This window comes from Talpa occidentalis, unplaced genomic scaffold (genome assembly GCF_014898055.3).
Source record: "Talpa occidentalis isolate TD23 unplaced genomic scaffold, MPIMG_talOcc4v2.1 talOcc4.3, whole genome shotgun sequence".
Lineage (NCBI taxonomy): Eukaryota > Metazoa > Chordata > Mammalia > Eulipotyphla > Talpidae > Talpa > Talpa occidentalis.
Genome location: NW_023603184.1, coordinates 69,273,887 through 69,296,418, shown reverse-complemented (window position 1 = coordinate 69,296,418; position 22,532 = coordinate 69,273,887). Strand labels below are relative to the sequence as shown.

Below are 22,532 nucleotides of genomic sequence, written 5' to 3'. Positions count from 1 at the left end.
GAGTTAATACTGATTTACTCCATGTCAGGAATTTATATAAATGTTCATTTATCCTTGTAGCATTCTTTCTGTCCTTTTTTGGTAGTCTGTTTTGATTGACTTACCACTAATTATATTTGACCACTCTCCCTCTTGGAGAATATCCAGTATATCATAAATTCCTGTAATATTATATTGCACATAATTTGTGTGTATGAACAGCTTCACTCTTACCTCTCAGGATCACAGCTCACCTCTTATTTGTATTTATTTTGTAGCAGATGTGATACCTGGCATATCACAGATGCTTAGTAAGTGTATAAAGTATAGTATTATGATGTGATCTGGTGTTAAAATAGGATGGCCTAGATATCTTTCTAGGTCCCTTTCAGCTATTTTATTGTAACTAGGTAAAATAAAACCAGTTTAGCCCTGCTTTTAATTATTAGTCAAAAATTGAGGTTTGGAATTTACATCTTTTTTGAAACATTAGCTGTGTAAACTTTTGAACATTTTTTGAAATATGAATTGTACTTTATTGCCTATGCCAAGATTTTTCATAGAAAAATATTACTTTATCAACTTCCTAATTAAATCATAGTATGTGAAAGTGTGCAATGCTTTTTCTCTGATTAAATAATTGGTTACATATTTCTGAATGTAAGTTGCACTTAGAAAATTTGGAACTAATCTCAGAGTGATACTTGTTAATAGTCTTTTATGTATTAGTAATTGGCGGCCAGGTGATTGTACTCTTACTTTCCCCTCCAGGTAAGCATAGTTAAAGTCCTGGCAATTTTAGTACTATACTATTTCCTGTTATACTTTCCATTTTTTTTGAATTGCTGACTGAAATACGGAAAATTTATAAATATGCTCCTAAAAGTAAATATAGCCTGTAAATTTGCCTTTATAAATGTAGCTGTGGATAAATATTGCATAATATAAATAAATTAATTTTACATTTTCTTTCCAAAGATACTACATTTAAAATTACTCTATCAACATTTTGTTTTGGTTTTTATATTTTGCGTATCTTATTTTTGTTCAAGGCCGTTCTTGCCTTAGCTGCATCCTGGACCTCAAGACAAGTAGGAGAACGGACATTGACTGGTACGGTAATAGACAGTGGAGATGGTGTCACTCATGTCATTCCAGTGGTAAGAATGTTTTAAAATTTCTGAACAGAACATTAAATAATTCATCTGGATTAATACTACTTTTTAAAAACTTTAAATATTACACTTTTAAAATTTGCTGTAATTTTCTCATTAGTTCAGATATACCTTCATTTTTTATTAGCTAAAGTTATTATTAGAATTATATATATATATATTAGAATTTTATAAACATATTCTAGTTGATGATGCTTTTTCCCCCCTCCCCATGTAGGCTGAAGGTTATGTGATTGGCAGCTGTATTAAGCACATTCCAATCGCAGGACGAGACATAACATATTTTATTCAGCAATTGCTGAGAGACCGAGAAGTAGGAATTCCTCCAGAGCAATCGTTGGAAACTGCTAAAGCAGTAAAGGTAAAAAGTAACAATGACAGAGTAATCTAATTAGAAATTAAAGTCAAATTTATAATATCGACATGAAAGATTCTTAAGTGTAGAGCAGTGAATTTTTAAAATTTTAAATGAACTGTTTTTTTCTTATATTGTTGTTAATTTTTGAACAGTTAATGATTTCTCCTTTAGGTGTGGTCGCTGTAGTTCTCCCATCACCATCACCCTAGTACCTTGTACTATGAAGAATAGTGTTTTAAAAACCCACTTTTGTTAGCCAATTACAAATCATGACTCTCAATTATATGTATATTTTTATGAGGAAATTATTGATTGCTGTTCTCCTTTTTCATTTTTTCTCATTTGTGAGGACTTACATATAAATATAAGAACATTTATACCAATTTACTTTAACAAACATTTTGGTGATTTTTCTCTTTAATAAAATAATTAGTTTACTTCAGATTTCTCCCATCTCATTTTTTTCACTGAAGTTTTTAATACAATTTTATGTTACAAGGTTTTTTTTTTTTTTTAAGATTTATTTATTTATTTTATACAAGAACCAGGATACAGGCCAGATGCATGGGAGGGTGAGAGGATTCACCAGAGACAGAGCGGGGAACAGAGCAGGCAGACTGATGAAATACACTGCTGAGTGGAGCAGCGGGGCAGCAGGAGAGGTCTGCCACGCCATGTGGGACCCTCGCCAGCTGGCTGGGATTGATCCGGTGCTTCAGAGGCTGCGGACAGCTTCACAGCACGGTGCTCAACTGCCTGCGCCACCAGGGGAGGCCCATGTTACAAGTTTTTAAACATAATTATTTGGTTATAGAAAAGAGGTGATAGTTGGCACATGTGATGTGACAAATAGAAGAAAAATGTGAAAGTTATACTTAGGTCTTTATCAGTACTTCCTAGTAGTGGTCAAAATATTTGACTTTGCTTTTTAAATTCATGATTTGCAATGTATCTTAAAAAATTACAGTTCCTCAAATATATTTTGAATATATAAAAGCTAAACTGCCTTGGCAAAAACAACTTTATTCATTTATTTGACTCTTTTGGGTCATTATAGGATTTTCTCAGGTAAAGGAATTAATAAGTGGCTGCTAACAATAACCCTATGTTGGTGGCAACAAAATAAAATAGGTAAAAAAAAAATTATTGGAAAAATATTGTTTTCAACATCTTTGGGAAACCTATGAAGTTTTTAAATATAACAAAATCCTGATGTTTTTAAAAATAACCAAGGATTTAAATCTACTTTAGAGAATATTGATGCTCAGATTTTAAACTTCAAGAGTTACCATTTCCATGTAATTCCTAGAGACCTAAAATAGCATCAAATATTCTTTCCTTTTATATCTTTTAATCATCAGCATTAGTTACTAATACCTATTTTAGTCATTGATGTCAAAAAAAGAATCTATGAAATGTGTATTTTTTCTTTTTTTTTTTTTTTTTAAAAAAAATACTGGCTACTTGAGCGCCCATATATTGCAAATAGACTGGCCCATACATTTTTATGAAAAATTCAAAGGTCTTTTTTGTTTGTTGTTTCTTTTTTTTTTTTCTTTCAGGATGTAACCAAATATACAGTAATTTAGCCTTGCAGGTGAAAAAGAATAGTTTATATTTTCTTTAAAGATTTATTTTTAATTTATTTATGCACATAAGAACTAGGGTGGGGGCTGAGAGGATTCACTGGAGACAGTGGGGAGCAGAATAGGTGGATCTACGGAAATACACTGCTTGAGGGGAACAGCAGGGGAGACAGGGGAGGTCTGCTGTGCCATGTGGGTTAGCTCTCTGGCTGGGATCCAACTCATGCTACAGTGGCTGGAGATAGCTTGAGAGTGCTGAGACTGTAACCCCTGGACCACCAAGGAGGCCCGTTAAAAAAAAAAAAAAGTTTATTTTCAACCTTTTTTTATTTTGCTCACTTACTGAGGTCATAGTTTTGTAGCAGTAGGTATTAAGGATCTATATTAATTTGTGTGGTTATAGCATTGATTCTGCAGTTTTATGTGTATTTCATATTTTCTCTTATTTAGAATATAAGCTCTATTAATTAATGGAAGCCATGTAAAATATATGGATGTTATTAATAAATGTTTTCATGAAATAGCATTATAAGAATAGAAATTGAATCTTTAGTTTGACACTTATTCTATTCATATTTGACACCAGAAATTACATGTAGGAGACAGAAATTACATATTTATTTTTACTGGACATATGAAATCCTAACAAAATTTTTTCAGCTTAATTTTCTGATTTTATTTTTTGGAGATATTTTTTCACTTGATTGTAGTTTGTTGAAAATATGCCATTTTTTTTTTTTTACTTTTCCTAAAACAAGACAAAAAGTTACTTGTTTGTTTCTTTTTTTAAGGAGCGTTATAGTTATGTCTGCCCAGATTTAGTAAAAGAATTTAATAAGTATGACACAGATGGATCAAAGTGGATTAAGCAGTATACTGGAATCAATGCTATCTCAAAGAAGGAATTTTCCATTGATGTTGGTTATGAGAGATTCTTGGGGCCTGAAATCTTTTTTCATCCAGAGGTAAGTTTTCTTTCTAGATGGAATTGTTTTGAAATATTCAGCAGAAAATATCATCCAACCATAAGATACCCAGATAGTTAACCTCAGAAATGTCTTTTGTATACTAAATACTACAGTGAGTCATTTTTCAAGAAAAAATTGCTTTGCCTTTGTTTAAATAGGCTAAACAGTTTCTCTTTTTCATACATTTAGAAAAATGAAACTTCGTCTCTAATATTTATAGACTTAGAAGGCTGGTGAGAAGAGGGGAGTCCCTTTAATATATGGTAATTTAAGAAAAATAGTTTTGAGAACTTAAGGTTCCTCCATCCTTCTTATAACATGATATGATAGTGACTACTTTACAAAAAGCCTTTAATTGACTAGTTCAACAAAACATTTAACTGTTAGCAAAATAGTCTGTTTTAGCAATATATCGACTATATGAAATATGTACCTTTTGGGGGAGATATGTGCCCTTTTTTTTAAAGAATTATTTATTTATTTATACAAGCACTGGGCACAGTCAGAAGCATGGGAGGGTGAGAGAATTCACCAGAGACAGAGTGGGGATCAGAACAGGCAGACTGATGAAGTACACTGCTGGGGGGAGCAGCGGGCGGCAGGAGAGATCTGTGCGCCATGTGGGACCCTTGCTCGGCTGCCAGGGATCAAACCGGCGCTACAGAGGCTGCGGGCAGCTTCGCAGCCCAGTGCTCAACTGCTGCGCCACCTGGGAGGCCCGAGATACGTGCTTTTTATAATGAAAAATTCTTTTATAACAGTATATGTTACAAATTTAACTTAACTAATCAAATTACTAATCAAAGTATCTTCTGAATATTCAGCATTGAAAGCAGTTATTTTTAAATATTGTTTGTTCACTCAGTAAATAGTAAAATGAATAATACAATTTTTACGGCCTCAGTTTAAGCAGTGAGTACTCAAAAATCAACAAGTGTTTTGTTTTGCTCATGTCAAACTCTAAAATAAGAGATGAATATTTGAACAGATAAAAGTTTCTTTAATGAATGCATGTATCTGGTTAAAGCATAGAAACAAAGAGTATTTATTTAAGTCTGCTTGGGAAGGGATTGTTCATGGGCTAGACCATGAGAGACTAATATGCTATGCAAAAGGAGTTTGCTGGATTCTCTGATCTTCAGCATAGAAATGACACAGATTTATGTTTAACTATTAGGAAGGTCACACTGCCTGCCCTGGGTTGGATAGATTGGAATAGAGGTTATGAGTTGTTTTGGAAACAGGCAAGTTTATTGCAGCTTTTCACATGAAAGATAAATAATGTGAGTAGGTCAATGAGAATGAAAAATGAGTTAAAACAAAGAATGGAAATCAACATGATGTACTGCTAGCTTAGATATGAAGAGACTGAAAATGAAGAATCTGATGACTCTAGGTTTGTAAGTTGAGCAACTGGATGTCGTACCATCCACTGAAATTTGGAATACAGATGAGTTTATAATACATCTTTAAAAAGTTAAAATATGAAAACTTGGGTTAGTGTTTTTGAACTGATGTATGCATCCTGGTGTAAGGCTAGATACGATGTCATCACCATATGTGGGACAAGGGAAGAGCTTGATCAGGGAGAGGATGGGGAGTGGGGAGAAAGGGAAGAAAAGGACCCTAGTGGACACTAACTTTATGGACAGGCAAAGGAATCTGCAAAGAATACTAGATATCACATATGGGAAGAAGCCCAATCGAGGGACTGTGGTCCTAACATCGAGAAAAAAGAATATTTGAAGGAGGGAGATTAAATACTGCTTCTTGCTATTGATAGAATAAGGTAATAGAGGAACATTTAGAAATACTCAGGGGTTTTCAGTGTCCTGCTTATTGCTGACCCCAGGGAAGCAATTTCAGTGGAATGGTGTGATAGCGACAGCTTGCTCATCAATGAGAAATACGAGATTGGGACTTCGTAGTGGGCATCCTAGTTGGTGAGTGTAAAAGAAAAGCCTGATGACTGCTGGGGATTGGTAAGACTGGCTGAAGAATTGTATTTTTAGGAAGGATTACTCCATTGATAAGAGTAAGGTTAAGTGTAGGTGTAGGAAAATGTGGAGCTGTTAAGGCAGAGGAGTAGGCAGGTAGTTGAGGCAAGTTCATCATCATAGTTCATAGTAGCTTCACTACTCCAGATAGAGAATTTTAATTTCTTTCTGTAAAGCCTCATTTACCATTCTTTATGTAGTTTCTTTTACTTTCAGTTTCTGGGACTTTTGATGCATCAGATGTTTTTTAATCAACTTAATTTTCTAAAATGTCTGGTATATCCCAGTCTGAACCTGTTTTCTTTCTGTACCTGGTAGAGTTTTCATATTCCTTTGCTATCATTCTGTGGATTCCCTTTTGCTGATTTTCTTGTTGGAGCCCTTTTTTTCTTTTCTTACCTTTTTCGTTCTTACAATCTATTGATATTTTGGTGGAGATCATCTTCCTCTCAGGGTTTCTGATACAAAAGGATGCATGAAATTTAGGACTTTTTTATGTCTGAAAACATGCTCATCTTATTTTCACACTGCTATGTGTGTAGAATTCTAGATTGAAAATAACTTTTCTTCTGTATGCTGAATTACTCAATTGCTTTCCATTACATGAAGCAAAACAACCATTATGATTTCTAAACTTTGTATATGACCTACTTTTTTTTCCTCCATACCCTTGTAGAATCTTTCCCTTGTCCCTGAGCATTCTTATGTGGTCTTTATTTTTTCTTCTCGCTGCTTTTTATCGTTTTGTAGCTTTATCTTAACTTTCTATTGCCTTTTTAATTTTTGCTACCATTTAATTTTCGAGTTTCTCTTTCCCTTCCTTGAAATAGTCACTTCTTTTGATACTTTCTTTGTTTTATGGTTCTTTATCTCTGGCTTTCTGAGGATATTAATCTTAAGTTTTTAAAAGTTTCCTTTCTGCATGGTCTCTTCTAAATTGCCTTTTCTCTTTGTTTTGATTTCTGTATTTCTTCTGCTAAAGACTTTCAAGGGCTACTAACATAAGGGGACACTGGAAATACAAACTTTGTGGGTAGGGCTTATGGACCAGAGCCTTTTTTTGTGTGTGGTTCTATAGATAATTTTGGATAGTCCAGTTCCCAAAGAAATGTCCTCCCTGGAGGGTAAGTGCTGGCAGCCAAGTGAGGGGAGAAGTTTGGCATGTATGTGTCAGCAGTAGGCTATCTTCACTTAAAATCCCTGTAATTTAATTGTTTTCTGCTGTGTGTAACAGTCCTGGGAGACTATTCCCTTTAGAGGATAGATGAGCCACTTTTCTCCTTGAATGGGGAGATATTCAATGATTTCTTTAGAGAAGATCTGGGACTTTAACTGTTCTCAGAGAGACTTTGAATCAGTTGTTTTTTTCTGCCCTCCATCCATTTCAATTTCAGAGCTAGCAGATCCAGGCCAGTTCTTCGGGGGATCTATGATATAAAGCAGGCTAGTTCTTGGCTCTCCTTTGGAACTTAAGTATTTTTATAGGATCTGCATGGTCTTGTCCATCTGCATCCTAGATTCCAGTTTACTAAATTTTATTGCTGTGCTTCTTCCTGTTCTGTTTTCTCCATTCTTTTGGGATTACGCCTTTTTTTTTTAAAAGTCTCTGTATCGGTGTTTTTAGTGGAGTTTTGGGAGAGAACAAGATTGGATATGCCATTTTTTGGTATCATATGAACTGTTACCTCCTAAATGAATTTTAAGATTCCTTTCCCTGTAATTTTAGATATTTGTGTCATGGTTTCTTTTTCATTTGAAAGATTCACTTTGGTTTTTCTTTTATTTAAATGAAAATAAAGGCTTCTGAATTTGAACATGCAAGATCAAATGTATGAAAGAGTAAAGGAATTTATTTTTCAACAGCTAAATTCATTACAAATACTACAAAGAACTATTTTTAGAAGGACAAGTTTAGCACTGAGATTTTTTTTAGGAAATTAAACTTTTTGGAGAAAGCTATTTGGAATACTGTGTTTACTTGGGTGTATTCTCTATTTTAACTTTTCCAAAAGAAACCGTATTCTTCCCTTGCTAGCTTTGTGTAAGTAACATTAAGAACTGATCAGAGACTGTTTAGAAGGACTAATCCTTTTGCTCAAAGTAAAAAAAGACCTAAAAATATTCTTAGTAGAGAACCCTAGGTTGAACCTTTTAGTATTAAAGTACTAAATAACCCTCAACAATTTGTTTATTAAATTTCAGTTTTTAAATTTATTTACTGAATATTCATTTCTTGTTGCTTTACTAAATATTGCTGAACTTATTTTCATCTGAGGTTTTGCAATATAGTACTCCTGAACTTTTTTAAAAGGTATACTCAGATAAGACTTGGATTAAGGGTACGTGAATACTTAAAGGTTTCGTAAACTTTCTTTTGTATATTCTTATTAAAAACTATCAGTACTATGAGAAGGACACAGATTTGGCACAGAAATAAATGACTCTGTCCCTACCTCTTACTCACTTATGGTATAGAAGATGCATTATATTCAAGGTAGAGAAAGAATTACAGGAAGGTTAATCTGATGTGTATGTTTTTTTATATAGCATTGTCTTAGGTAAATAAGGAAGAGTTTGGTTAAGGAGGAACAATGAAAAGAATTTGCAAGTTATATATTATAAATTGCTAACAATACTTAAAATCATAAAATATCTTCTGCCATTTATGAATATTTTCTGTCAGATTTGGGGGATTAAATCTTTCTGAAGGACTGTTATGGGATCTCAAAACATTTCGGGTTTTGAGAACTTAAGGTTCCTTAGAGATTTCATAGCCTAAAATGTAGAACAGTTTTCCAAGATCATGAATATAATTATGGAAAATAAAAATTTAAGGGTTCTATTTCTACTTCTCATGCCACTAAGTTATCAACTATGCCATTCCTTGCCAGTCACCTGAGTTTTTCTGTAAGTGGTACAGAGAGCCAGCCTAATTGAACCATATTGTTCTATTTTTCCACATAGTACAATATGGAATGAGAGGTAGATCATTTCCTAGTGTGTCGGTTGGGTTCTTAAGTAAAAGTCACACTTCTGTATCCACTGTACATCCTAGTTGGGGTTTCTTATGTATGCCCATTAACACACTCTAAAAAGATTTTGACTGCCAACTTTTTTTCCTTTATTGCTAAATTAGAGAGCCATAGAACCTTTTGTTATTTATATTTTATTTATCTAAATTAAAATCTTTTGTATCATTCTTGGTCAATTAAGTAACAGTAAATCTCTTTTTATTGTATGCCCAGCCTCTAATTTATTTATTTTTAAGATTTCTTCATTAATGCACACAAGAACTGGGGTACAGGCCAGAGGTGCAGGGGGGTGGGATAAGAGAATTCACCAGAGACAGAGTGGGGAGCAGAATAGGTGGATTGACTAAAATACAGCACTGAGGGAAGCAGCAGTGGAGACAGGAGAGATCTGCTGTGCCATGTGGTCAGCTCCCTAGCCAGGGATTGAACTCTCGCTGCAGTGGCTACAGACAACCTCATACTGCTGAGAATTAACCCCCTGTCCCACCAAGGGGGCCCCCCAGCCTCTAATTAAAAACTAATTTTAGAAACTGGAAAAAATTGGCATATCCCTGATAATTACCAGTCAAGTTACAGAATCAGTTTAATGAGCAAAGAAATGTTCTCTCACCCATTAAGACAATCCTATTCTAAAAAAGAGAGGAACACTTGTTTATTTTTGACAAATCAGAGCTAGATACAGACCTTTTTAGGCTAGGAAAATTCTATCCAACATTTCCTTTACATTTTTAAAGAGTAATACATGACCACTCACATCTATTTTTGAAAACTTTTAGTAAAATAAGATCTTTTTTTCAGGATACAGGTTTAATTCTGGGCTCTGGTATTACAAACTTTTTTTGGTTTTGTAGTTCTTCGAAGGATATGTACATTATAATTTAAGAGAGTAATAGGCCTGCATATAAAGACAAATGATGGGGAAGAAAGGAAGCCTTCTGTAATACTATTTCCTCTGTGTAAAGCTTCTTTGTTGTATATAATAATGTTCCCCATTATATAAAGTCTAAAAAAATATTATTTAACTCCATTCCATTTTCATAATGATTCTAATTGTCAACATTGTCTATCAAAACTATCTCCATAGCCAGTCCATAAAAATTTTTTTGAAGCATGTTGCTAATATGTACCTACAATACCACATAAATGTTAAAACGTGTTACTGTTTTAACACAGAGATTTTGTGTTTTTTTGTTTTTAAGAAATATTACAGAAAGAGTACCTTCACCAGAGCCTTTCTGTTTTTTATCTTTTCTTCCTTCTTCTGGGGTATTTGCTGTTGAGAATTTAATATATACCCGGTCCATGTTTTTAAATGTGCATGTAGTGCATGTATCTATAAAAATATACGTATATTTTAAGGATTTGCATACTTGAAATCATGCAACTGAAGTTAGCTTTTTAAAAATTAAGTTTTGATTATCAGCTATTTGGAAATAATTTATAATATGTCATCATGTGAACAAACGGTTCATTGTCATTATTCACGTAGAGGTTCTATAAAGTTGGCTGTGAATACTGAATTAGCAAATACTGAACCATTGCTCCTAGTGTAATATAGGGTTAGGGCCCTGTAAGCCTCAGGTTACGTTTTTTTTATCATCCTAGGAATGCGAAGCCTTGTTGTATATGTGTGTTTTTGTTTAAAGACACAGTTAATATATATTGTTGATTCATTAATATTGAACTCATAGATAAGAGCTTTATGCCATATATAAATGAGCCTTATCCAGCACATCTGTTTTCTCCATATGGTACATTGCAGCCTACCTATGCTTAGGAATAGTACATAGCATTTTAACACTATCATGGGGTAATTTTAAATAGTAAAATCACCACAAAACTGTGAAAACTGATAATAAGTAGGTTGTGAAAATCAGGACACAAATTGTATGAAAGCTGATAAGAGAAAGGGAGAGAGATACCTTGTTCACCTTCAGCTGTGAATGTATGTATCAGTGAACTCAAAGTTTTGTAGCTCTGCAGTTGTGCATGCCTATGAGCATCTTGAGTATTGACTTTGGGGTTACAAATAAATTTCAGTAAAATTTTGCACATTCCAGATCCGTGAATGATAAGTATTACCTGTATGTCTTATTTCCTTCCCTGTTGATGGACTTATGAGTTGTTTTTACTCTTAGAGACAAAGCTGCAGTGATTATGATTTTATGTAAATCATATTGCACATTTGTTCTGAGAATTGGAGTTATTAATGTGTATATTAAAATTTTATTAAGTATTGCCAAATTGTTCTCCAAAATGTACATCATTGTTTATTCTTATCAGTAGAATGAAGATTCCATTCACCCACATTTTACCTGCCATCATAGTATATATGTGGCTTTACATTTTTGCTGTTCTAATGGTTATGAAATGGTATATATCACATTTATTTTAACTGTATCTGAAATCTCTGATTTCAATGTCTTTAATTTGAATCAGTGACCAGAATTTGTTGCTAAAAGGCCTTTTGTTTTTGAACTACAAAGTTAGTTTTTTACTGTGACATTTAAGTTAGTAGTTATCTAATCTCTATATGTTCAACTTTACTTACCTTTCAGTTTGCTAATCCAGACTTTACTCAGCCTATCTCAGAAGTTGTAGATGAAGTAATACAGAATTGTCCTATTGATGTCAGACGTCCTCTCTACAAGGTCAGTATTTTCAGCAAAGATTGTTATTCAGAGTACTTAAAAATAGTCTTTTTGTTCTTTGAATAGTAAATTTAAAAACACGTCTTCAAAAGGACATAACAGAATTTTTGTACCGACTGTTTCTTATGTCTTTAATATTTTTCTTGTTTTTAAATACAGGTCATACTTAACTTGTTTATTTTTCTCCACTAATACAGAATATTGTCCTCTCCGGAGGTTCAACCATGTTCAGGGATTTTGGACGTCGCTTGCAAAGAGATTTGAAAAGAACTGTAGATGCCAGACTGAAATTAAGTGAGGAATTGAGTGGTGGTAGATTGAAGGTTGGTTTTCTTAGTTACTGTTGAGAAGGTTGAGGATGCCCTGGTCGTTGTAATGGGGAGGGTAAATGTCTGTCAACTTTTGCTCTTACTTAAGAAAATAAAAGGAAACTACTGGGTAATGTAATAGAAAGAGGTTAATATTACAAATTACATACTATTGTTGGTCCTTCGATTGCTCCAGGATTTTATCTGCATTTCCAGAAGTATTCTTAGGTATAGCTGTGAGAAAGATTTTTTTGATATCTCTTAAATAACATACATAGTAGATTTCTTACATATTTCAGGGATAATATATTTTATGGACCCACAAAAATTTAAATACCCCTGTAGCAGAACAACAAAGCAGAGGTGAGAGAGATGTAGATATTGGGAGGTAAAGTCTCCTTTCACAAATTGACTCTAGCCTCCACATAAATACCTCAGTGTATAATTGGTGGTTCAGCAAAATAACCTTTTTGTACATGTTCTGGACTTTTGTACTTGATATCAAAAAATCCAAAATTTAAGTTCTTAGATAGCTACTTTTTATATTAAACAAATTTTTAGTATTTTTTTTTTGTTTCATCCTTGTTAAATGTAGAATAATAAAGGAAAACATTGATTCAGAGAATATGTTGCTGAATAAAGCACATTTTATTTGACTTGGAAAATTACCAAGAATGAAGACTCAAGCTGATAAACAGTCACTCAAAATGACCTAAAAGTTAAACACAATGTTCTAGGGTTTGCTACTTGTTGAAAGATCTGCATCAGCTCCTGAATTTGTATTATCTTTAACTTATCCCTTTGAGTGTAGTAAAAAGTATATTTGTTTTGCTTAGTTTGTAAAGATTCATTACAGATACATGAAAAAAGAAATGCTGTTTTTAAGTGTAGTTTTTTATTTAAGTAAAAATGATGTAGTAAATGACATAGGGAAAAGCCATATGGATACTGGAGGACTCTGCTTCCTTACCCTACTCAATAGTCATTTTTATAAATCTTCACAATATCTTTATGTGATTTTAAGCCTGGCTTTATTTCCTTTTCAATCTTTATTTTTTAATGGCTACCAAATAGCTCTTTTTTAAAAAAAAGTAGCCATAACTTTTTACTAGATGTAAGGTTTTTAAAATCATTTCCTACTTAAAGAAAAATTGTCAAACTTTAGTAGAAGGGATTCCTATATTTACTCATCTAAATTCTGTTGTTAGCATTTTATCACATTTGTTGTATTACTCTATTTCTGTAAATATATGTAATACAGAATATAACTATGTGTAAATACTACTTTTTTTCTGAACTGAGGGTTTGTTGCAAATATAATGGTTCATTACCCACAAATAGTTTAGTGCATATTTTCTAAAGGCAGAGCATTGTAATGCTTAAGATCATGAGTTTAACTTTGTTATATTACTATAATCTAGTTATAGGTCTGATTTAAATTTCCGCAATTTTTCTATTATTCCCTTTAACAGCATAAGGAAAAAAAATAAATATTTTTTTTTCTGGTTTAGCACCCAGAGTTGGATTACACATTTTCCTTCAATTCAGAACAAGCATTTTATCTTTTTTGTCTTTTATAATCTTAATATTTTGAATAGTATAAGCCATATATTTTGCTGAATGATTCTCAATTTGGGTTAGAATGGCTGGAATCAGATTATGCACAGAAATGATGTATCTCATGTATCTGAAAGTACCTATCACTAGACACCTGATATAGTATGTCAGATATTAACTTTGATCACTTGGTTAAAGTTGTGTCTGCCAGGTTTCTCTACTGTAAAGTCATTATTATTTTTCCTTTTTTTTTTTAAAGATATATTTTTTTATGCATACAAGAACTGGGGTGTACGCCAGAGGTGTGGGGGTGGGGGCCGGTGAGAGGATTCACTGGAGAGAGTGGGGAGCAGAACAGGCAGATCTACTAAAATACACTGCTGAGGGGAGCAGTGGGCGAGGCAGGAGAGGTCTTCTGTGCCATGTGGGCCGGCGGGGGATCAAACTCACTCGTGCTGCAGTGGCTGGAGATATCTTGATAGCACTGTCTGTAAACCCTGCGCCACCAGGGAGGCCCTATTGTTATTTTTTCCACCATATTTAATGAAATCTTTTGGGGGAGGTATTTTTAGACTTGTAACTGCCTGTTTCTCATCAAACTTTCAACTTTCGACCTTAACCATCACTTTTTCTTTGCTGAAATAGTTGTTAATATGGTAGTTGACATGTGGTATTTTGTAAAATTCATCATTCCTTCTGTGTTTTTTAGTTTTCTGTCTCCTTCATCCATTAATAGCTATAAGGAACTATTGGTCTCATTATTTTATAGACCATATCACTTGTGATATAATAGCAAAATGTCATCAGTACTATTGTCATTTTGATGCTCAAATTTTATCAGATTTCACGAGTATGGCTCAGGCAGGGTGGTTTTTATGTCCTTTTGATGTGACCCCAGTATTCTTCAGGCACTTTCTTACTTTTATAGCACAGCAACGTGTTCCACACTCATTTTGTATTTTTCCTTCCTTTTAGAATCAGCCTTTTCTGTTATTCCCCCCTACGGCAATCTTGATGTTATTCTTAAAATGATTTTAGAAACCAAATTTTGGATGCTAGGTAATCCCATTGCAACTGGGGATAACTACTTGGAGGCCTTCTTGGGGATTAGAGATAGAAAAGGTGTGGGTGGGTGTGTCCCCACACACACCACTGTATAGTTCTCTGAAGATATTTAAAATTGGGCCTCCCCTGGTGGCGCAGGTGGTTGAGCGCAGCGCTGTGAAGCTGTCGGCAGCCTCTGCAGTGCCGATTTGATCCCAGCCGGCCGGCGAGGGTCCCACATGGCGCAGCAGACCTCTCCTGTCTCGCCCGCCGCTCCCCTTAGCAGTGTATTTCCTCGTCTGCCTGTTCTGTACCCCGCTCTGTCTCTCTGGTGAATCCTCTCACCCTCCCGCGCATCTGGCCTGTACCCTGGTTCTTGTATAAATAAATAAATAAACAAATCTTTAGGAAAAAAAAAGAAATTTAAAATTAAGAATTCATATCAATAATGACATTTGCAGAACACCAAAAGCTCATTCCAGCTTCTAGTTCTCCATATATGTAATGCCTTTCTCTGCCTGGGGGGAAACCTAGTTTCATTCTATTATATATTTATTTTTTTTGCACAGTTCTTGAGTCTGTGTGTAGTAATTTTAGCCTTGTTAATCTATACCACCTCTGAGAAACAGACCTGCTAATTAGAGTTCGATATTTGCTTAGTTTTCATCTTCACCCTGGTATTATAATCATAATACCATGTTCACAGGTTATTTGGGTTAGTTCCTTCTCCCACAAATAGAACTAGTTTAATTTGTTTTTGCTGTATTTTTGTATTTTGTTTTGTACTCCTGTTTAAAGGGTGGTTTGTTTTTTTTTGTTTTGAGTACATGAAACTTTACATTTTTGTTTATAGACATTTATTTGAATTCACTGTTGAACTGGCTTTTTCTCTGTCTTTTGCAGCCGAAACCCATTGATGTACAAGTCATTACACACCACATGCAACGATACGCAGTTTGGTTTGGAGGATCCATGCTGGCTTCCACGGTGAGATGAAGCTTACTTTTAAAATTTGATTTTTTTTTTTTTTTTTAGATAAAAGAACCCATTGATACTTAAATAATTTAGAAAAATAAGGCACATATCTTTAAATTTTATTTAAATATTATATGAGAAAGTTTTAAAAATTGCATATATGTACATAGTGTTTCAAAAAATGGAAATCACTTGAATTTTATGTTTATATTTTCTTTGTTAAAATATTAAAATCATAGGAGAAATAGGTGTTGAGCAGGGAGAAGGAAATATGTAAATTAAATATGCTTTTTCAGTATTGGTAGAGATTTATAACTGATTTTAAGTTGCAGTTACTAGAATTTCTCCACTTTGTTCAAGTAATGTGTTTAAGCATTTTAAATATAACCAATCTGTTTTAAAGTATATTGAAAATAATTGATTTTTAACCTTTATGAAAATATGTTTTTTTTTCCAGCCTGAGTTCTACCAAGTATGCCACACCAAAAAAGATTATGAAGAAATTGGACCTAGCATTTGTCGTCACAATCCAGTGTTTGGAGTCATGTCGTAAAATTGACTTCATAGTTAGTGGGGTTAGGGAGGTGGGGAAGAAATAATCTTTCTGATTATCTGTTTTGTCTGGATGGCTGGTTTTAAGGTTTTAATAAACCTGACTTGAAATAATAAGACCAAACATAACTATACAGGAATATTTTAATAAATATAACATGCGAATGTAGAGGAGAGCCAAAATAATTAAGTGTTTTTCTTTAGATTGAATATTTGAACCATATGTGTAACAAAAAGAAGTGAATTTTAGTTCTTTCTGTGCCCTGATATTTTGTATATTATTGAATTATCCAAGATTTGATGGGATTTATCGGTATGTAGATAGCTCTATAATGCTTGAATTGTACACTTCTAAGTGTGCGATGCAAGAGCTTGTTTATATTTCATACTTTTTATACTTTGAGGGAAAAAAGTCAAAGAAAAACTAGTATTTGAGGGAGGAAAAGAGACCAAGTAGAGGATAAATTAAAAAATAACCTCGGATACTTGGCGTACACATTCATGGGATTCCAGTTATTATGAATGGCTTCTACTCTCCTGTGCCCCACCCATGGTTTTCTTTGCAAGTGCTTTTGAAACTAAGAAGTTAGTATCTTGGATTAACTGATGCCTGCTAGTGCTTTCTGATTACTTGCATTCTGTTTCTTGCTTTCAAGGAAAAGTAAAGACAAGACTGTTGGACCAGTATTGCAGTTCTGTAGTGTCATTTCTTACAAAAAAAGATTAAATTGATTACCCAAACTGGTATATTTAATGCCTAACACCATTCTAATAAAGGCACAAATTTCTTTATAATACTTGTTTCAAGCTCTTTAATCTCTTTATAAGTTAACTAATAAATCTATTTTCTTCAAACCTCTGCAATGGCTCTTTACAATCACAACAGTTGGTTAGCAAGCTGACTTTTTTATGTGCTCTATACAAATAATTGTGAATTTTTAATATGTTGAGTGCTTTCATTTTGATAACTGGATCTCCATTTGATATTTTCATTTGTATAACTCATTTGCAGTCTGAGAATTTTTTTAGTGCCAGTCCCTGACATCATGAAAAGTTAATTTTCTTTGCATTTTAAAAATACCTGGATCATAAAGAAAAAGTGATGAAAATAAATTAAAACTGAATTACCTTTTCTAATGTTTTTTTTTTTTTTTCCTTAAAGAAGCAGTGTCATTCTACTTTGTTATAGTGGAAAATTTCTTGCGAATTCAAAATATCACCAATTATTTGTAGAAGACTAAAATGGGAAGCAGTGTCATTCTACTTTGTGTTATAGTGGAAAATTTCTTGTGAATTTAAAATATCACCAATTATTTGTAGAAGACTAGAATGGGAAGGGTTTTATAGATTTTTTTTAAGAACTCAGTAATACCAGTGAACACTTGAATTTCTAATGTCCATGAAAATAACACATAAGATCAGTATACTTCTGTTCAAAAGTTAAAGAACAAAGTGTTTTGTTTGTTTTTAATATAAAGATAAAATTGGGTAGTAAACTTTATTTAGAGTGAAACTGAACATTTAAAATTGTGTTAATCATTTATGTGACTCAATCCTTTGAGTGTGGATGTAAAGTACAAACTGTATGTCCAGGAGCAGTAGTATCAAAGATGGTTTTTTACTTGAAAAAAGTATTTCATGAAGTTGATTTAAAAAAAAAAAAAATTCAAACAGTACCAAAGAGTAGATAGTAAAAGTAGATTTCTTTTCTACATAACCCTGTATCATTTTTTTATCATTACACTGCTAGAAATAGCTTAACTATCTGTGCTTATGAAAATGAATATAGTTCCCTTGTTTAATACTTGTGGGAGCTTAGTATATTTATCGTTCGGTACTTTGCTTTTTCAGAAATCTTCTTGATGAAGAACTAAATGATAAGCACAAAAGATTTCACCCTCTAACCCAGTAAAGCATTATCATTGACATAAATGTCTTTTCTACTGAGGATAGTTGATAGAGAATGAATAAGTAGGAAGACATGTTAACAAAGCTTGCAGGTTACAGTCTTTGTGCATACTCATACAAAGATGTATGAGTTTGATTTGAAAATGTGAAGGTCAGAAATTTTCCTTTAAGTTTAAACTTATGTGGGAAAACAAGAATACTATGATCTTCCTTGTATGTTTTCTGTTATCTTTGCTCTGCTTTTATAACAGTGAGTTCTAGTATGATAGTAATAGTGCTCTTTAGAGGGCTGCCAAAATGATTTGAAATCTGTAATCCTTATTTAGCATGAAGCCAGAGTCTAAAATTTTTATTTTGGTTCTATAAATTGATAATATGACTCCTTCAACTGTGTTTTTTGTTGTTGATTGTTGTTGTTAAAAACATGGAAAATATATTTGTATATCTTGGAAAAATTCTTTAAACTTTCTGGATCTCAATTTATATATAAGGTAGCAGTTTTATGCTAGATTAGCATTGCAGTTTTTATGAATTATGAGACTATAGCTTAGCCTTTTGCATTGGTTTATTAGTAGTTGTAACAGTATTACCTAATATTGCCTTTTTAATAGCTAGGATTTTGATTAATTGGTAAATATTAATGGACAGGAAAAAAGTAGATAATGATTATCTAACTTGATGCCCTATTTGTAGTAAGCCAGTTTTCACAACTTAACTCTTAAATACTTATAATTTGAACTTACTGCTAGTAATCACCTACTTCTGATCTACTCAGGTCCCTAATACAATTTTCAGTATGTTATCAAACCTACTTTAACAGATTGAAATAACTGTTCTTGGCTTTATGTCTAGAAATATCTCTAGAAATAAGAATATGAAATACAGGGATAATAGGTTATTATGTTCTGTATTTTTAATTTCTACATAGAAAACCTAGAGAATATATATTAACAAAAACTTCTTTCAGGTAACTCTGTAGATACTATCAAAGTCCTTGTAACGCTATTGGAAATTATTTGTAGTGTAAAAGCTTATTTTTACCATTGTAAAGAGTGGTGGTGTTCCTCTACTACTGAACGAATATGTAGTTGCCAGTCTTGGCTTCCTTGGCTAACTTAGTACCTTGGCTAGCCCCCTCTAGTCTCTAATTTATCTTTGCCAAAATCATAGGTACAAACTCTGGGCATGAAAGATTCTCATACTTAGATTGGAATCTTGTGTCTTAGAACATACTTCATTGTAGTAACACTTAGTCTACATTATGCAGTTAACTAAGGACAGTTGTTACTGAGAAGTTATGGGGAACTCTCATAGCAGATCCTGAAACAACTTTGTTTTTGTAATTATGTCCATGTCATGTCTAAGGTGACCAATGAGCACATGAATTTTAAGATCTGGTAGAGGGTCTGGAAAGTTTGTATACTTCAGTGAAAAGGGATTTTTCAAACTCATTCTTGATGTTAATCCTTCTTTCATTAATTTGTTTTTCAGTATCCCAGAACTTTTGATTATTTACAACCTGTTTGGCCTTGATTTAACAAAAATAAATGAAGGTCTGTGGTTGTCTTGGATATTCTCTTCAGTATAGTTGATATATTTGAAACTTAGGAGCTGAAGTTAAATACCTGTTTGAATTCAGGATTGCATTGATAATATTCCAGTAAAAAAAAGGAAGAAACAAATGATTAAAAAAAATGGCTGATGAAAAATAAATTAGAAATTTAAAAATGAGAAGAATGTAATTTTCTTTAGATTTTTGATTTAGCAAATTATGATTTACTGTGTTCCAGTATTCCATCATTTACTAACTTTTATGCATTACATTGAAACTAAGATGCTGGGTCAAAATAAAGTTTCACTTTTACTCAAATGTAAAACTCACACTAATTATATTTTACATTTGGACCTCTCATGGGCATTTCTTCACTCTGTATTAATATATATGCACACCCACTATGGTTCAAACAATTTGTATGAAGATGAATAAAGCATTCTGTCTTGGGCCTCCCAGGTGGTGCAGGGGTTAAAAGTCTCAGTGCTGTCAAACTGTCACCAACTACTGTGGCCAGAGTTAGATCCCCAGCCAGGGAGCTAACCCACATAGCACAACAGATCTCTGCTGTCTTGCCACTGCTCTCAGTGTATTTCAGTCAGTCTGCCTGTTTTGTTCCCTGCTCTGTTTCTGGTGAATCCTTTCACCCCTCCCTCCCAAATCTCTGGTCTAGATCCCAGGTCTTGTATGCATAAGTAAATAAAAATAAATCTTTAAAAAAAAAAAAAACAAGTCTTGAAATTAGAGACTAGTGTGATAGTAAAGATACTCAGAGAAGTAAGAAATATTTTGCCCAGAGATTTGGATACCTTACTAAGCTTAGAACTTCATAAAATGTAGTGATGGTGGTGGTTTTGAGGAAAAAGACTCAACTGGTAAAGTGAAAGTTATAAAATGTGCCTATGGTTTAAAATTGATCTTTTGTGTGCTCCTGAAATTCTTAAAATAATGGTATGTATATTTTAATAACCTCAAAATCAAAGATCTGTTATTCTCACATTTTGATTACATTTGAGTTGTGTGTGGTTCACCTGTCACTAATAGATCTCAAGAGAAACACAATTATTTCTGAACATAGTATTTTTTTTACATTCATTATTTAATTTATTTTTTAATATTTTATATAATTACATCATTTTTCATTTTTGCACAATGTATGCATTTTCATTTTGGTTAGAGTCCCCATACAATTGCACACCCCCCTTATTATCTTGTCATATGTATTTCTCTTTCTTCACCTTTTTGAAATGGAAAATTGCAACTCTAGATCTTATTCTTGGGACATTGGAAGCATATTTGACATTGTTTTAGGTACTTGTTTTTTTTCCTCCCAAGGGAAAGAATTTTTGTTCAGTCAGCATTCTAGTATTACTAAAATTGAATAGCTACTTGTTTTTCACCTATTTCACAAAGATCAGGACTTTCAAAGACAGCTAGAGATAGGAATGACAGATGTGATGTTTGAGTTAAATCCTTTAATCCATCCACTAGATGTCTCTTTTCTCCTCTTAAACATAAATGAATACATTTCAGTTAGAATGGCTGTTTTCCAAAGCAAATGGGATCTGGACTGTGGGAATAAACACATTTCATTTTCCCCATTTAAAAGATGCTGTTTTCACAGTATACCCATGACTTCAGTAAAAAAGATATTTCTTGGACTGTGACAGTAACTCACAGTGGGATTAGCTTATTCTATAAACTAAACTGGTCAAGGTGCTAGGATATAATAGCAAACCAAACAAACATGGTTTTTGCCATCCAGAACTGAAAAGGATATTCAAGCAATAGCAAAAATTTCAGTGTCATAACCAAAATCATTTATGTCTTTGTATTTTTAAAAGCCAAAAAAACCCAAATGGAATTAGGCAACATTTACTTGTCACCCTTAAATTTCAGTTTTTACAGTACTTTTAGTGTTTCCTCCATTTCTTTTAGGTTTAGACTTTAATTTCTCTTTGGTGATCTAAGTCATTGAAAAGGTGAACTTGTAATTGCAAAGTCAACAAAGAAATGTAAGACAGCTCCTTAATATTGTTACAGAGATATAATTGCCTTTAATATACAGATTTGATTAAATTTTCCACTTCAAAAGGTGATGAAAGAGAAATACATAGGACAAGATATTACTGGTCAAATTAAAAAATTGTATTTCATTTAAGATCTATTAGTGGCAGGTGAATACAACTCAAACTTGGGTCCCACATATTGTTAATACATAGTGTAAATGATTTATTACCCAGAAAAAAGTTCAAAAACTATTTCATTTTGCGGCATGTGCTCTAGAACTCCATGAATGGTGTGTTTTTCACATATGAAGCACAATTTTAAGTGATAACAGATTGGTTTAGCCAGTTGTGCTTACTAATATAGCATAGGACTAGTTTTAGGCATCCTTATCCCAAGGTACTTGGGCATTAGCATAGGAAAGGCTTGTGATTTTGGTTTTATATTCTAGAATATATTTACTCAAAATACACCCTCTATATTCTAATTTGAATTGGTTTGTTATTTCCCACAGAAAATCTCAGCTATTTTTAACTGATCAAATTAATAAAATTATGTCAAGAACCAGCCCGGAATTTACTGTGTTCTGACACCCAGGAATTGTGTGCTGTGAATTGTGTACATTCTGGGCCAGATCATTTTTCATTTCCAATCAGCTTTCCTGTGTGGGCTTATTACAAACTCAGAAATGAGCAACTTTAGAAGGAAATGGAGTTAATGTTTCTTAAGTAGATATGGTGCCGGTTAGACTAAATAGCAAAGAAATGTACCAAAGTTATACTTTCATCAGTCAAGCATTTTTCTTTTTTCCATGAGCAGTTATATTTTCTCAGGGCATCCTTATAAAAATGTAAAAAATGGACACAAAAATAGATGGCCTTAA

The 22,532-nt window shown here is 33.1% G+C and overlaps 1 protein-coding gene across 2 annotated transcripts in view; it reads left to right on the top strand.

The window, feature by feature from the left end:
* Positions 1 to 17,310, top strand: part of ACTR3 (actin related protein 3) — a 57,530-nt gene extending 40,220 nt beyond the window's left edge. For both annotated transcript variants that reach the window (XM_037523254.1, XM_054699641.1), the window contains exons 6-12: positions 1,032 to 1,139; positions 1,372 to 1,515; positions 3,890 to 4,063; positions 11,654 to 11,746; positions 11,944 to 12,069; positions 15,559 to 15,642; positions 16,088 to 17,310. In XM_037523254.1, the coding sequence (XP_037379151.1) occupies positions 1,032 to 1,139; positions 1,372 to 1,515; positions 3,890 to 4,063; positions 11,654 to 11,746; positions 11,944 to 12,069; positions 15,559 to 15,642; positions 16,088 to 16,183 (825 nt within the window). In that variant the 3' untranslated portion in view covers positions 16,184 to 17,310. The remainder of the gene's footprint in view (positions 1 to 1,031; positions 1,140 to 1,371; positions 1,516 to 3,889; positions 4,064 to 11,653; positions 11,747 to 11,943; positions 12,070 to 15,558; positions 15,643 to 16,087) is intronic.
* Positions 17,311 to 22,532: the final 5,222 nt, after the last annotated feature.